The 16,385-nt window shown below is 43.9% G+C and overlaps 1 protein-coding gene across 2 annotated transcripts in view; it reads left to right on the top strand.

Moving 5' to 3' along the window:
* The window catches only part of Sidt1 (SID1 transmembrane family member 1), an 87,846-nt gene that overhangs the window by 34,553 nt on the left and 36,908 nt on the right, over nt 1-16,385 (top strand). For both annotated transcript variants that reach the window (XM_057764043.1, XM_057764044.1), the window contains exons 4-9: nt 5,377-5,422; nt 8,680-8,781; nt 9,398-9,481; nt 11,669-11,756; nt 13,431-13,502; nt 14,093-14,186. In XM_057764043.1, coding sequence (XP_057620026.1) covers nt 5,377-5,422; nt 8,680-8,781; nt 9,398-9,481; nt 11,669-11,756; nt 13,431-13,502; nt 14,093-14,186 — 486 coding nt within the window. The remainder of the gene's footprint in view (nt 1-5,376; nt 5,423-8,679; nt 8,782-9,397; nt 9,482-11,668; nt 11,757-13,430; nt 13,503-14,092; nt 14,187-16,385) is intronic.

Raw genomic sequence — 16,385 nt, 5'->3', positions numbered from 1 at the left:
TATGGGGAATGTCAGATGTCATGACTTACAACATTCCCAACAAGTTCACCATGAACTCCCATGAATTCATTGGACTCCCAACACCGTGGTCCAACAGTCCTGTGTGGAGGTGGTTCCCTTGAAGTGTGGCAAAGCTGTGGGTCAATCTATCCCTAAAGGTTTTGACTCTGTTTGGTATATTAAGGTGAAAGACTCAACAACAACAACAAAACTATCCAAAAGCAAACAAGTAGTATAGATCACAAACATGTGGTCAGAAGACGAAGATTATGTGAGAGAGAGTGCTCAAAGACCCTAACTATTATTTGGAGCCTGCTCTAATGGGGGTCAAGAGAAGGAGGAATTTGGTTGATAAGGGCATATCACAGGTTGTTCTATTTTTATTGACAGGCCTAGACTATGTAAGCTTCTGGTCACCGTGCATGTCCTTTCTCATGATGCATCAGATCTCAATCACACCATGCCCAACTATGCAAAGACCTGAGATGGTAGACAGGGGATTTGTCCCAAATCTTCACTCAGAAGACACAGTTTGCCTTATTGTGCATGCACCGAAAATAATTCAGGCCTGATTGGACACCCCTATGTTCACATTCAGAGATATCTAGAGTAAAATTAAATAGAAACTGTCCATTCTGGATGATCATCAAGGGGAGGAGGAACGTACTCTTTTGTTTGGAGGAGAGTATGCACCCAACTGCATGCAGGAACAGGGTATTAAACTAAAAGGCTACCGGGTGCATTATTAGGAGAGGGTGACATAGCCCAGACCAAGTGGAGCCCCTGGCTGCTAATCTATTCCCTACTGCAATAGAGCCTCAAGATAAGTGAGGAGAAACAGATGGGAAGCATTCCTCAGCAGAGATGTGTGCTTTGGTCCCAGAGTGCATTTCTCCACCTCTCCCCATTACAGTGACAGGAGGTACAGTTACCCAGCATGCATTGCTCGGGCTGCTGTGCTCTCTGAACCCCAGGTGTCTCGGCAAACTCCTGGCGAAAGGACAAAACAAAGAGTGGACAGCAGGGATCTTCTCTAGCTAGAAAGCTGAAAGATGGCCTGCAGGCCATTAAGGAATTGACCCAGATAAAACAAAGGAAAATTCTCTGCTGGAATTCTCCAGAACGCTGAAAGGGAACTGGGCAAACTAGCAGAGATGAAGAGCCGAATCAGAGGAGGGACAGAGGAACAGCTTCCCCAAGGAGAGTGGACACTGGGCAGGGTGGGGGCTCATCTGAACCCGGCTCTGCTCAGGCCTGGGACCTACTGGCAATGAAGATGAGGGTGGCCAGCAGGAAATGGTAAAGGATGATGAAAGAGTCTGAGCAGGAAAGAGCGACAACCAGTGCCAATGGTGAAGAGACTTCGAAGCAACTTGAGGAATTTAGTGATCTCATCTCTTTTATTATTATTATATCATCATCATCCTAGATGTGTCTGTATGATCAGACGTTTATCCTGTCATGGTGGTACATGTCTGTAATTCTAGCACTTGGGAAGTAAAGGCAGCTCTGTGGGCGCTGGAAGCTGCGAACAGAAATTCAACTACCACCCTAGAGAGCTGGCACGCTTCCTGTCTGTGCTTGTCAGTCCACATGGAGAACCTCAGATCACCCCCTAGTGGGCTGGTACCCAAAAGGCTATTGGCTGAATGAATTCCCATAACACCCACTCCAACAAAACTACACCTCCTATTAGTGCCATTCCCTGTGAGATTATGGGGGGGGGGGCACAATTACATTCAAACTACAGAAGTACCTAAGAGTGCTTACTGCTCTTCTGGTGGGGGGGCAAGGTTTGATTCCCATACTCAACATGGCGGCTTACAACCACCTGTGACTTTAGTGACTATTCCAGGGACTCTGACACCCTCTTCATGCCTCTGGAGGCACCTCCGCCTATGACACACATCCACACAGTCACATACACACATAAATTAAAATTAAAATAAATCTTTAAAAGTTTCCAACATGGAGGCTTGAGGCCCCACCCCTAACTGAGGAGCTGTTGGCTGTTACAGAAGGGAAAGTCACTTCTCTCTGAGGGCTGGCCACTAGCAGGCTGCCCACGCCCCAGTGGCTATCCCCACAGCCATGTGCTGGCTGGCATTACTTAGTATACTTTGTGGGCTAATTTAAAAAAACAAACAAACAAAAAAAAAAAACCCTTAAAACTGGAAGGGAGATCTATTGGGGAGGAGACAGGAATTGAAGGGAAAAAGTGAGGTGCTGGCGTTTAACACACATTGTACACAGCTACAAAATTGTCAAAGGATGAAAGAGTTAGAAGAATGAGGTGGATAGCAATAGAGAAACACGCTCAACACTGACTGACCTCTGGTCTCCCATGTGTGTGGGTACACACACACACATACAGAGAGAGAGAGAGAGAGAGAGAGGGAGGGAGGGAGGGAGGGAGGAAGGGAAGAGAGAGAGTGCAAAGGAAGAACTTGGTTGGACTGGTCTGTCAGTTATTTGGAACTGATTAAGACAGGAGCCTATTAAGTGAAGGCGCAGGAAGGTAAAGTCGATTCATTAGAGAGTTGATATTTGTAGACGCAAAGTCCCAGAAAAAGGAAGAAAGAGCGGGGTGCAGGTGGTGGGGGGCAGACATCACACACCAGAAGGATGAAGCCTGGAGGGTGAGAGATAGCAGGAGGGCTAGAGGAAGGGCTGTGGGTGGTCAGAAAAGAGCTCACAACAATCGGCGGCAGGCAGCAGACCACAGGGAATGTGGAGTCCATGGTGCCGAGTAATAAACGAAGTGAGGTTTGGAACAGCCACTGTCCCTGACAAGAGCTCGCAATAGGAGCCGTGTAGGGTCCTGTGACTCCTATGGCCCCTCACTCAAAACTACAAACCTTTGTCTCTGCTCGCCATCCTCTCATCCTTCCTTCCTTCTTTATTACTCTTCTGTAAGTCTTTATTTTTCCATCCCTCTAGCACCCTTCTGCTTCTACTTTCCCCGTCCATATCTGGATCTCCTCTCTTGACTCTCGTGTGTCTTTCTTTCCCCTTCCCTGGCTTCCTTTAACAGCCAAAGCAGGGGAACAAAGCTAGGTTTTAGTCTCTTGCCATAAGCATTTGCTTCCTGTGTTTCAGTTTCAAAACAAATGCATTGAAACTTGGCTGCTTCTTGCTGTACCATTAAAGGTGCGGTGAATTTCAGTTAGCTTTGTGCTGTTGACTGGGGAAAGCCTTTGATAAAACACAGCTTGCTGGCCTCCCCCAGGGCCATGCCAGCAGATACTGTTCCGTTCCCAACCACATACTGTTTATGTTGTATCTACTGTTAACTCCACAAAACCCAGAAGGCTTAAATGTTACTGTCTTCAAGACAATAAAGCTAGAGGAACCAAAACAAACAAAACCCCAAACCCCTAGAAAGTCTATGTTGAATTAGTATTCCAATTGGAATCCAAGTCATGGGAGACATTTATAAAAACCACATTTCTAGTCGAAGCACACAGATTGCTTCAGGAAGTCACAGTCTGTCTACTGCTAAGCTGGAAAGTCATGACCTCTGAGACTGTTGAAGGCTCCATGTTGCCCCATAACAGCAGGTGACATTTCTCATTAAAATGTCCCTGCCCAGGCCATACACAGCATGGCACTGCCTGTCTTTCCTCTGGCTGTGGACTCTAGAGTGGACTACCACTTCATTTGACAGTGATGTTGGCATCTTTAGGTGACTTGAGGTCAAAAGTTTACTATTGTGCTCCTGCAGAGCCAGTAGCCCCATGGGTAGCTGTAAATGCCAAAAGTTAATATATAAAAATTGCACCTGTTTCTGTGAGCTCAGTTCAGTGGCCAGACCAATGACAGCCATTATCTTTATAAACGGTACTCAAATATTATGACTTCTAAGGAATACCTCTCATTATAGGCACCCTGCCCAAGTGTCTTGACCTGCCATTTCTAGAGAAATGGTTAAGTTTTAAACTATTTAATTTTTTCCCGTGTAAATTTAAATCTTTATTTGGGTTTGCATTTCATAGCGTATGGAACAAGGGTGTTTTTGGTTTTGTTTTTGTTTTTGTTTTGTTTTGTTTTCAACCTGCATGGGACCAAACTGGACCCTCTGAATGTGGATGACAGTCATGTAACTTCATCTGCTGGGGAGGGGCCCCGGCAGTTGCGCCAGGACCTATCCTGGGTGGATGAACTGGCTTTTTGGAGCCCATTCCCTATGGTGGGATCCCTTGCTCAACCTTGATAAGGGGGCGGGGAGAGGGAGGGCTTGATCCTGCCTCAAGTTGGTATACCAGACCTCGTTGACTCCCCAAAAAAGGCCTTATCTCCTCTGAGGAGTGGGTGGGGGGATGGGAAGGGAGAGGTGGGGGACAGGAGAGAAAGAGGGAACTGGGGTTGATATATAAAAGTGAAAAGTAAAATATTTTTAATTATAAAAGTTATTTAATTTTTATAGAAAGGGAAAGTCTTCAAAGAGCTCTAGGGAATGAAGATGGTGAAGGAACCCAGAAGTTCAGGTTCAGACTTAGCAATGCCAGGAAGGATGGGCATTGGGAGAGTAACCGGCTTGTCAGTCTTGGGGATTCAAGTTGAGCGAGTGTTTACAATACTAATAATGAGGGCAGAGCCACCAAGAGCATGTGCAAAGGAGCAACTCCGCTAGAGAACCCACTCATCTCTGTGCCTGTTAGGCCACTTCACAGATGTTCACACCAGACAGTACCTGATGCTCAGAACTTCCTTCTTAATGGAATTCTAGCTCTCTCCCTTCCTTTGTGCCTGGATCCTGGCTCTCTCTGTACATTCACAGTCAGTTTCTATTTAGAGATCTAATAGCTTCAGTGGGTTAAGGAATGGTATAGAAGACAAAGCCTAAAGTCAAAAGAGGGTGAAATTTTGGAGACTTCAGCAAGTATTGCAGGAGACTGGGGAGATGTTTGGGGCAAAAAGAATGTATTCCGACCCCTACTGATTGTCCCACAGTGGCCATCTGTTCCCCAACCCTATTTTTAAAGCACAGTTCTCCATGAACATTATCGTGAAGGGATACCTACATTATTCAAAAGGACTTAAGCTTGCAGTTCCTCTCTTGCTGTCTACTTCTCATGATCCAGCCTGATTGATTATATTACGTGATTGGAATATCTTAAGAGAGTCCAAAGAGAAAAGCAACCAGAAAACTAAATGAGGTGTTTATATAGGTATGACCTCATGGATGTTTACCGATGGGAAAGCAATCTTCTTCCCCAACTTCATCGTTCTTTATTGTTGAAAACACAAAGTCTCCTTAACATTTATCCGATCGCAGGACCAAATGTCCTTCAAAAAGTGGCCCTCCTTTAAGTAACCAGTTCTTCTTGCCAACTCATTTTTTTCTCTCTCACTTTTCCCCCTTACGTTTCTCAGGACAAATGTCGCCTTCCACTTCACTGCCAGCCCCTCGCAACCTCAGGTAAGCGAAAATGTCCAGCGGTTATCGAGAGCCCAACTGCTGGTGCTGCACACAGACCCCTGGGAGCAGCGAGAGTAAAGCTGGCGTGTATTAACGCCCTTGATCTTACTCTGTGTATTCTCGGTTGTTACTTAAGTCTTGGGCACATTTAATATTACCACCTTTATTGGGATAAAACAGGAAGCATGATATCTATTTCCAGTGTTCCGTGGGACATGCTTCATGGAGTAAAGTCATGCATCTGATATGTCCTGAGGGATGTTAGATGGGACTGGGTGCTATGGGAAAGAGGAGGCGATAATCACAGACTTTGTGATGATAGACGTCTGGGTGATTGAGAGGGGGCGGGGAGACCGAGTGGGGAAGGCTGACGGCAGACAGATATGCAAATGACTGTTCTGAAAATATAAAAATAAGACTGATTTCCATTCCTGCCATAATATTGACAGATTGAATTTGTGTTCCCTGTCAGTAAAAATAATTAGCTAGTTTTATGTGTTCCGCAATAAAAAAATAACCACAAGCAGAATAGACACACGAAACTATTTTTTTAATATTGTTTTCCTGATGACATTTCTAACTACCCTTTTCCCCTCTTTATATGGTTTCTGAAAGACTCTATGCTGTAACAAGTTCAAAATAGGTTTTTGGCCCTGTGTAGTGGTTCACACCTTCATCTGACTACTCTAAACACCAAGCCAAGACATGAGAAGTGTGAGGGAGAGGCCAGTCTGAGCTACATACAAGTTCCAAGCCAGCTTCAGCTACATACCGAGTCACTGTCTCAAAACAGAAAGACAAGACTCATCTATATGCCGCAATACATATCCTATGTTTTTTGAAGGCTTTAGTAAGATGTTGCTCACAAATGGTTACTTGGCTTTTGTTCTGAATATAGTAAACGGGTGATTAAATAGTATGGGCCTCTGTAACTCTATTGCAATCATTGATGTGCTTGTAAATATCTAACAGCTACTCGGGGGTAGGGCAAAACTAGATTTGCACCTTTTCCCCTTCCTGTGGTAAAAACTTCTCCACCATGGCTGATTTCAAACCTCTGACCTGATGTCCTTGGTGATGATGTGAACAGATGTACCAAGTAGTGCTCCAAAACCCATAGAAATGAACTCCTGCTTCTGTTCTGTGATGCTGGGGCTTGAACTCTGGACCTTGTACATGCTGAGCAAGTACTTTACCAGCTGAGTCCCACCTCTGGCCTTAAAGCTACGATTTAAATTTTCTTTCTGTAAAAGTCATCCTATACATTGATGCCCAATGGCCAGAAAGGCCGCAAGGCACAATTTGTTCTTCTTCATAGTTATGGACCATTTAAATTCAGATGGTATTTAGAGGAGCCAAGCAGGTGATTCAGTAACTAAGAAAAGCTGCTGCTCTTGTAGAGGACGTGCATTTGCTTCCTAGTGCCCACATGGTGGCCCATACCTATATTTGACTTTAATTCTAGGGCATGCAATCCCTTCTTCTGGGGTACTGTGTCTTTTAGTACGCAGACACAGATGCAGGAAAAACATATACCTAAAAGAAGAATAGAAGCTTTCACCAGGCGGTGGTGGCTCATAGCTTTAACCCCAATTCTTGGGAGGCAGAGCCAGGTGGATCTCTGAGTTTGAGGCCAGCCTAGTCTACAAGAGCTAGTTCAAGGACAGGCTCCAAAGTTACAGTGAAACCCTGTCTCGAAAAACCAAAATAAATAAATAAATGAAATAATATTTCTTTCTAAATAAAGAATATTTTAAGGAAGAGGTCTAAAACATTCCTTTGGGGTTGTAGTGATTTAGAGATAAATAAAGTTGATAATAGTTTGACATGTTGATAAGTGTTCAAAGTAGTAGTATATATTCATTGCTAACAGTAGTGCTCTTAAATTATAAAGTATGGCTATCCTGAAAACCACCCTGAGACCTCTAGGCTCCTCCTTTGCAATAACCCTGTTTCATGTGCATTTGAATCATGCTCCAAAATGCAGCCATACAAGGCATGAAAAAATTTCTAAATAGGAATGTGAGTGGCGTTCCTTAATTCTAACATTCTACTTATACTTAATTAGTTCTCAAGAAAGCATTAGTATAGGGGATACTGGAATGCAAAATTAAATTTTGACTTTTTTTTTACCTCTTTTTAAAAATGATGTGCTTACTAGGTCTCCTCAGGGTGGGTCTCCAACCTTAACCACAAACTTGATGTTTCTCATCCAGTTGCCACACCTGAAATTATTGGGCGAAATTCTCCTTTCCCCCATTTTCAAATGTGTTTAAATGTTTTAGGAGTCAGTATGTTTTCCCAATGGATTCACAACTGAGGTAGGTAAATAGTGTCACCTCTTCACGTTAGCAGTGTTGCCAGTGGGTTAGGAAAGATGACTCAGAGGTCAAGAGCACATGTGGTTCCTGCAGAAGACTGGAGTGGAGCTGCCGGCGCCCACCTTGGCCAGCTCACAGATGCCTGTCACTTACCTTCTTCTGGTCTTAGTGGACACCCTCTTCTGGCCTGTGCAGCCACCCACACATCTCTCTCTCTCTCTCTCTCTCTCTCTCTCTCTCTCTCTCTCTCTCTCACCCACACATCTCTCTCTCTCTCTCTCTCTCTCTCTCTCTCTCTCTCTCTCTCTCTCTCTCTCTCACACACACACACACACACACACGAGTCTACCAATACTTGAAAAATAGATTTACCCCAAATCACAAACATATTTCAAGGCTCAACGTCAAACTTGCTCTTTTCAGTTAAATAGTTTCACAGAATATCTCAGTTAGGGAAAAGATTCTTTGCCAAAAGGTTTAGAGGAAAGATGGGTGGGAAGCTAATTCTTCCCTCTGACAAGATGGTCTACTATTCAAGGTGGAGCTTCATACGTCGCAGACAAAAGCTGTTGTCTGCCATGACATCCTGTGTACCTCTGCTTTTAGAACAGGCTGACAGCGGAGTGCCTAGGTAGGAAAAGGAATGAAGCCCAGGCTAAGGGAGTTGATAAGAAATGTCTGTATCCTAAAATGAAAAGGCAGCCTTGTGTAAACGGCTACTCACCCTCGCTGCTGCCTTCCCCAGGTGGGGCACTGAGCCCTGCGCAGAAGAGTTTGCTGCTTACCATGAGGTGAATGGAAGATGGTGGCCATACCCTGAGCTTTGCCTCTGGAATCCAAACATCGTGGTAGAGAAAGAAATCCCACACCTTACTTGTGTTTCTACAGACATTTCCTGAGGTTAATAAGTCACCTCTCCCTTTTTCTCATCCTCAGTATTTTCTATACAAATTTCCTGAAGACGTGGACTCCGTTATCATTAAGGTGGCGTCTGAGAAGGCTTATCCTTGTTCAGTTGTCTCGGTCCAGAACACCATGGTGAGCTCTCATCCTGTCAGCCTTCTAGCCCGTAAGATCCTAATGTTCCAGAATAGATGGGGGGAGGGGCTGCGCCATCCTCTCCAGTTCATCACTCCCAGATGCCAGATGATAGCAACATCTCGTGCCCCTGACTGGGCAGTCCATGTTTGCTGACATTGATAAGAAACAAGACGTATCTCATGGATACAAAGAAGAGGTGGGGGATGGGGACTAGGTCAGGACAAAAAACATCCAGTTGTAAGTTCAGTGAGAAAAATAAAATAAAAGCCTATACTTCCTGCTTTGCTTTTAGATTGCTGCCACAACGTTAGATGCTTTCTGTATCACAAGATAGCAACAAAATATTAGGAAATATTAGGAAATATGACATACTTTAAGACAGTCTTTTTATAGTTCTCTTCTGTATAGAGTGATTCTGGCATCTTAGGTCAAAGACCAAATTGTAAGAGGACCATTTCTTGACTCTTCTGAGGAAACCTCCCATGGCGTCGAGATTAGAAGATCACTCCCCCCCCAGGCCTGTGGTCCAGGTGGCCCAACCCTGACACGTGTGTACGGAGTGACCTCATGCCACAGTGCTGATGCTCTCCTCTTTGTCTCTCATGTGCTTCAGTGTCCAGTGTACGATCTGGACTATGACGTGGAATTCAGTGGTGTCTACCAGTCCATGACCAAGAAGGCTGCCATCACGCTACAGGTGAGACATTGCCTCTGAAGTCACCAGAGCAGTGGAGCTCAGCCGACAGTCACTTCCCTTCCAGACCAGCATCCAAAGGAGATGACTGTCCACTGGGTACCTTGGATCTTTTTTCTTTCTGATTGATTTTAAAAGTGAATAGTGTTCTGCCTGCAGTTGGTGCCTGGGTCATGGTAGACAATGCTATTCTTTCAGGCATTCTTTCTTCCCCTTGGGGTTCTTGGGAATCTACAGTGCAGTAGGACATATGTCTGACAGATCGCTTACAGGGATAAGTCCAGATGAGGTTCCAGTTTATTCAGTGAGGCAATTTAGGGTAAAGTTTATTACAGTCATTTAAAGAAATTTAACATATTGTAATTCCTACCAGTAGCCATCACCAAAAGTTGGGTTCAACTCTGGAGAGAATACCAGATTCAAAGGCACATGAGCCTTATTCGTGCAACACTTTGCCCTTTTGGTATCTGTGACTAAACTGTGACTTCAGTGGTATTTTATAGCAAAAAAAGATGTCATCCTATTCCAATAGACACTCTACCCCAGTCTCTGGTTAGTACTTAAGAAATCTGTGACTCGGTCTGGGTAGCATAAGACAACGTTGCTTTTTGAGTAAATAGACAAAAACTGCAGAGAAGCTAAGTGTAATTTAGGTATCAGACCTGACAAGTTTCTGTCAGTCAAACTTCAGGTTTTGAGCATCACAGATTTAATAGCCCAAATTTCCTGTTGACTGTGCTTATTTCTTCCTTAGCATACCATATTGATGTGATCCCCAATTTAAAAAGGACACACACATGCAAAAATAGTAACAGTGGGCATTTTAATTTGCTTTCTAGTGCTGTATAAAACATCATAATCAAATGCAGCTTTGGGGAGAAAGGGGTTATTTAGCTCATATCTCCACACCACAGCTCATCATGGAGGAGAGCAAGGGCAGGAACTCCAAGTAAGAACTTGGAGGCAGGAACCAAACCAGAGGCCCTGGAGGAACTCTACTTACTAGATAGCTTTCCGTGGCTCATCCAGCTTGCTTTTAATACACCTAGAATTCCCTGCCCAGGGTACTCTCCACAGTGGGCTAGGCCCTCCCACATTAATCAAGAAAATGCCCCACAGACACCTACAGGCTGATCCCAGGAAGGCATTTTCTCAGTTGAGAGTCTTTCTTCCCAGATGAACCTAGTTTGTGTCAAGATGACATAGAACTATTATACCAGGCTAATGAGGGGCATAGCCATACCCACCATGTCTACCTTCTGTCTCTGGCAATAAATTTCTACTTCTCTTCTGGGCATGTGCTTGAGCTTTAGACATTTTCTCTGTGACCTAAACACAATCTCGGAAATTCAAGCATGACAAAAATGCCTGGGTTAAAGGAACTGTAATGCATTATTATTTTATTAACCCCACTTGAACCAGGACTAGAGAGGGACACAGACAGAAGTCAAAGCCAAAGCCATAGCTCAGTCCCCTTTCCCAAGCCCTTCATCTCCCTAACCTGCATTATTTATTAAATATTTATGGCATGATTTTAGAGAAGTTATTTCTTATTAGATTTTAAAATAAAACCAATAAACTCCTGTGTTTGTGCCTGTAATGCCAACATTCAAGATGCCGAGGCAGGAGGATCAAGAATTCAAGGCCAACCTGGGTTATATAACAAGACTATCTCCAGGGGCTGGAGAGATGGCTCAGCGATTAAGAGCACTGCCTGCTCTTCCAAAGGTCCTGAGTTCAATTCCCAGCAACCACATGGTGGCTCACAACCATCTGTAATGAGATCTGGTGCCCTCTTCTGGCCTGCAGGCATACATGCAGACAGAATAATGAGGATGCTGTATACATAATTAAAAAAAAGACTATTTCCAATATATGTGCTTATATGTACATGTATTTATATAAATATTCTTTGATCAATCTAGGCTATTGTTTATTATGTTTATTATAGTACTAAATCTTCAAGTGGGCGTAGACTTTGAATTTCTCCATGTACCCACTTATACTAATTTCTTGGCTGAAGTAATATTCATGGCCAGTCTGGAATAGACAGCAAGACTGTGGAAGCCCCACTGGAGAGGGGAGTCAGAAGGCAGGGGTGAACTTTCTTTTCTTCCTTTCTCTTACTGCCCCTCTCCTCCTGGCTGTCTTTCTTCCCTGCGAATCATGAGGTTGTTATGTCTTACACAGAAGAAGGATTTTCCAGATGAGCAGTTCTTCGTGGTGTTTGTGATAAAACCTGAAGATTACGCGTGTGGGGGATCATTCTCCATCCAGGGTAAGACGCACCAAGGGATACTTGGGAATGAAGGAAAGGGCACCAAAAGCCCCTCTCTAGTTTTCCTGGGGATGTAGCAGCTACAACTTGACAAGGCACTTGAGAGACACTTGGATAAAAAAATAAAATGGAGATAATTCTATACCTAAAGGTAGTATTGGTACTACAAAATGTCATTTTGTACCTTCAGCATTCTGATATAATATTTTTAATTCTTTGAGCATCTTATACAATGTGTTTAATCATGCTCAACCCCTACTTCTATCTCTCTTTTCCAGTTCACCCACCACCTCTCCACTTCCTCTCAGCTTCACGTCCTTTTTATTATTTACTTCTTACATAGCACAGAGATTCTATTTTCTAACGACTGTATGTTCCTGGGTATAGGGTCTTCCTCTGGAGTATGGCCAATCTATTAGGGGCCACACTTTTAAAGAAAACTGTCTTTCCTTCCTATAAAAGTCGTCAACTATCAATAGTCCTCAGTTAGGAGTGGAAGCTCATGGGTTCCTCGCCCCCTAATGCTGGAACACTGATTGGTTTGATTTTGTGCAGCTTTTTGGCTATTTAGAAATCATATACCAGGCCATATGGAGTGAGTTCACTTAGTTGGCATTTCATTTGCTTTTGTGATGTAAATGCAAAAGAGTCTGTTTCCTGAGCTGCTGAGATGACTACGGCCAAGATAACTGACTTGAGTTCCATCCTCCATCCATCCCTGGATACTCTAGGATGGAAGGATAGAATCAGCTCCAGCAAGTTTTCTCTCCCTCCCTCCCTCCCTTCCTCTCCCCTCTCTATGTCTCTCTCTTTCACAAACACATACACAAGAAAGAGAATGAATGCAATAAAAACATTATTAAAATTCCATTTCCTAATGTGGAAACATTTACATGAATCAGCAGTCAGTCCTTCCACAAGAATATACAAGGAAAGTCTAGACTTTGCCATCCCAGTTGCCAAAATTGTACCTAACAAGACAGAAAGATAGCCAATGTGATGACTTACCCTCATAACTGGGGGTTACACAAGCTCCAGTGTATACGCAAATAGTTGTATTTCCCAGAGAGAATAGACCATTAATTGAGAACACAGACCCTCTGCCAATAGGCCATGTGTCACCAACACAGAGGCTCCCTTGGTGTCAGGTGGCATTTCTGCTTGTGTGTGCTTTTCTCTTAATTGTGTAGTCCTATAGGCTTGCCAGTGTCAACCTCTAGGGCCTTTGATGATGATGTAAAAAAAAAAAAATAACAACAGATTTTCACTGGCTAGGAAAAATGAAAGCTAAAGGGGATATAGCTGTCTGTTCGGGGCACATTTTTCTTGAGATGTTTGTGGGCATCAGGAGAAAGGTCACGTCTTTTCCAATGGAGAAGGAAGGCTGCTGTGGCATTTCGTTTGTGTCAGTGGGTGCTCCTAAAATGCACCCAAACAAGGGCCGATCTGAGAGTCTTAGCCCGAGGGAGCCCGGAGGTGTCAGGTGTTGGCCTTTGCTCCAGCTCTTGTTCAGCAGTCAGAATGGATTCTGGATGTTGTTTATCACAACCATTCTGGGTGGAGGGTGAGAGACTAATATCCGAGCCGCTGTGCTTTGTGCCTTGTTGTGGCCTTGTTTTTGTGTTGTTGTTGTTGTTTGTTCATCTGGGGTTTTTTTGTTGTTGTTTTTACTAGAAAATGAAAATCAGACCTGGAATCTACAACGATCAAAGAACCTGAAAGTGACCATTGTCCCATCTATCGAAGGTTGGTTTGGGCTCTGGGGTATAGTGGAGAGATTATTGTGTTAGGAGATCTATCATGTAACTAGATATTAATCTTCCACTCAAGCGGAGCCATCCTAAGAATACTAAAGCCTATTTAACTTAGAGATAGAAGTAGATCTTTCTGAAGAGGAAGAGGCAGGCTAGGGGTGTGGCTTGGCAGCAGAGAGCTTGCCTAACTTGTATGAGACCCTCTTGCATAGAAAGAGTGGGGGTGGGGAGGGTGTGATAGAGAGAGGAAAGGGGGAAGGGAAAGAAGAGGGAGAGAAGGGGAAATAAAGGAAATGAGGGAAGAAGGAGAGGAAAGAGGAGACTAAATTCTAGAGTTGTATACTATCTCCCCTCACCCCCACTCCTACCCCACCCCACCCCACCCCTGCTTCCAAGGACAGCCATCACTATGAAGCTGCTTGTGGATACCATGGGGTGGCCTCCCATACTTTTGCGGCTAAAGTGAAAATCTATTGGGATTTAAGAATGAATGTGATGGTGGCTGATTCTTTAAGCTGTGCTGTTCCCAATATAGTCCTATTCCCACGGGCAAGCTGGCTGAAGCTGCTTCTTTCTCCCCAGGATCTGTGTATGTGAAATCCAGTCTCTTCAGTGTATTCATCTTCTTGGGTTTCTACTTGGGATACCTGCTCGCTGTGTTATTTCATCATGTCAGGTAGGTCCATGGTGTCTTCATCTCCTTTGTCTCTCCACGTGATGCTTAGAGCGCGGGCTTGGGAACACATTGACTGGCCACTAACTGAGTCCTTGGCCAAGCTGCCTGTCCTCCTGTACCTGTACTTAAGGTTTTTTTTTGTTGTTGTTGTTGTTGTTTTTTGTTTTGTTTTTGTTTCTTTTTTTGTTTTGTTTTTTTGTCTGTGAAATGAGATAATAAAGGGCTCACTTGCAGATCTGAAGTCAGTGTTCCACATAGCATGCTGGTAGAGTTTTCACTATGAAGCCATAACAATAAAGCAACTAGATTGTTTTTATGCCTGAGAATATTCGCTGTAAATCGCACAGACTGTAGGAAATGATCAGCTTTTCCCAGCATAGAGTCTAGAAACAGACTTAAGCATTCTGTGGAAGGTAAGTTTAACACCTAAATAAACCTCAAGGTACAGTCCATAGCAGGAGTGATGTGCTTTGATACATATTACCAGGTGCAGCAATTTCCCAGGAAAACGTTCCTTCAGTAGAAAAGGAAGAGGTAACATTGTTGCAATTTGATCAAAGAAATTCCCCTATTGAAGAATTTGAAGCCCCTGGTTAAAAACATAAGCAAATAAATAAAATGTTATAACACTTTTTGCCTCTCTCAGCAGGACTGAGCTTTGAGGATTCTGTTTTTGTTATGGTTTCTGAGAAACAACTACAAAAGGATGCCAGGAAGCTTACAATAAACAAATGATTTAAGCATGGAAAGAAAGAAAATAGAAAGGAAGAAGGAGCTATGCGCACACAAGGCAAGGCGCACACCAGCTGTGAGAAGAGCTCTTGACACAGCAATCTCTGTAGCCAAAACTGTAAACAGCTCTCTTCTATACTCTCAGAAAACCTTTGGGTTGAGACACTGCCTTCAAAACCTCCCACGCCCTGCCTGGGAGCATGCCTAGCACCCCAACACTCAGGAGGGAGAGGAGGAGACTGGCAAATGTAGAGTCTACACTAACTACACAGAGAGTTCAAGGCCAGCCTGAGCTACAGCATGGAGACCCTTTCTCAGAAAACCAAGGACTGGGAATGGGATTTCATGCTAAGTGCTTCCCTAGTGTGTATGGGTCTTGGGTCTAAGCTGCAGCACAACTGAAAACCTAAATAAATACAGGTCCACTGCCAGCCAAACCTTGGTGGATTTAAGCACCAAAATAATCAAGAATTTATACATTATAAGTCATTTGAAAAAATGGAAATTTTAGGAAGAAATAAAATCCCACAAATATATATCCAGTGAATTCAACAAATCTAGAACAACAGCTGTCCATCAGAGAAAGGCATTGCCAGCAAATACTGATGCTAAAATGAATGGATCTCCCCTATAGCAGACCAAGAGCTGACTGGTAAACACAGGAAGTGCTGGGGTTGGAAAATCCTTCGCAAACGTCACAGCTAATACTAGCTCAGATTAAGACTCGTCTATAGGTCCAGGTCTGGTGGCACAGCCTGTCCTCTCAGCTACTCAGGAGGCTGAGGAAGAGGATTCAAAGTCCAAGAGCTACCTGAGCTACAGAGTGAGTCTTATTAGCCCGAGCAACTTAGTGAGACCCTGCCTCAAAATGAAAAGTTAAAAAAACAAAACAGTCATGGCTGTGGCTCCGTGGTAGACCAGTTGCCTGGCACATGCCAAACCTTAGCTGTGACCCCCAATACTGAGAGAGGAAAGCAAAGTCACCAGTGAATGCTAAATTGAGGTGGGGAGTCAGACAAGGAACAGGATGTTTGTGTACCTTCCTAAGTTGCTAAGCCATGTGGGAAAAATTAATAAGTACTTAGTGGGGAAATAAAACACACTGACCTATCAATCAACATAAATGCTATCAAGGAGAAGGTCAGCAACGTGCGCCTCCAGATATGACGTCACTCTGAGACGGACACAGCTTACTCCCTGTAGCTTCCTACCCATGTAGATTTTGAATCTAATCAAGTGGAAACGTTAGGCACAAAACCTGTGGTAAAAGGAGGGAAAGGGAAGGAGAAGGACGCTCTCAGAGGAGTTGATAGATGTGAAACTAAGCCAGCGCTTGACCTCAGATTGGCTCTGGCACCAAATGAAAAAGTATGCCATAAAGGATAGTTTTAGGTCAGGTGAGATTAGAGACAAACAGTAGGGGAAAGAGCCTGTAATCCCAGCTACTCTGGGTGTAAAGGAGGAAGA

Source organism: Chionomys nivalis, chromosome 3 (assembly GCF_950005125.1).
Source record: "Chionomys nivalis chromosome 3, mChiNiv1.1, whole genome shotgun sequence".
NCBI classification, from domain to species: domain Eukaryota; kingdom Metazoa; phylum Chordata; class Mammalia; order Rodentia; family Cricetidae; genus Chionomys; species Chionomys nivalis.
This window is presented reverse-complemented; position numbering and strand designations above follow the sequence as displayed.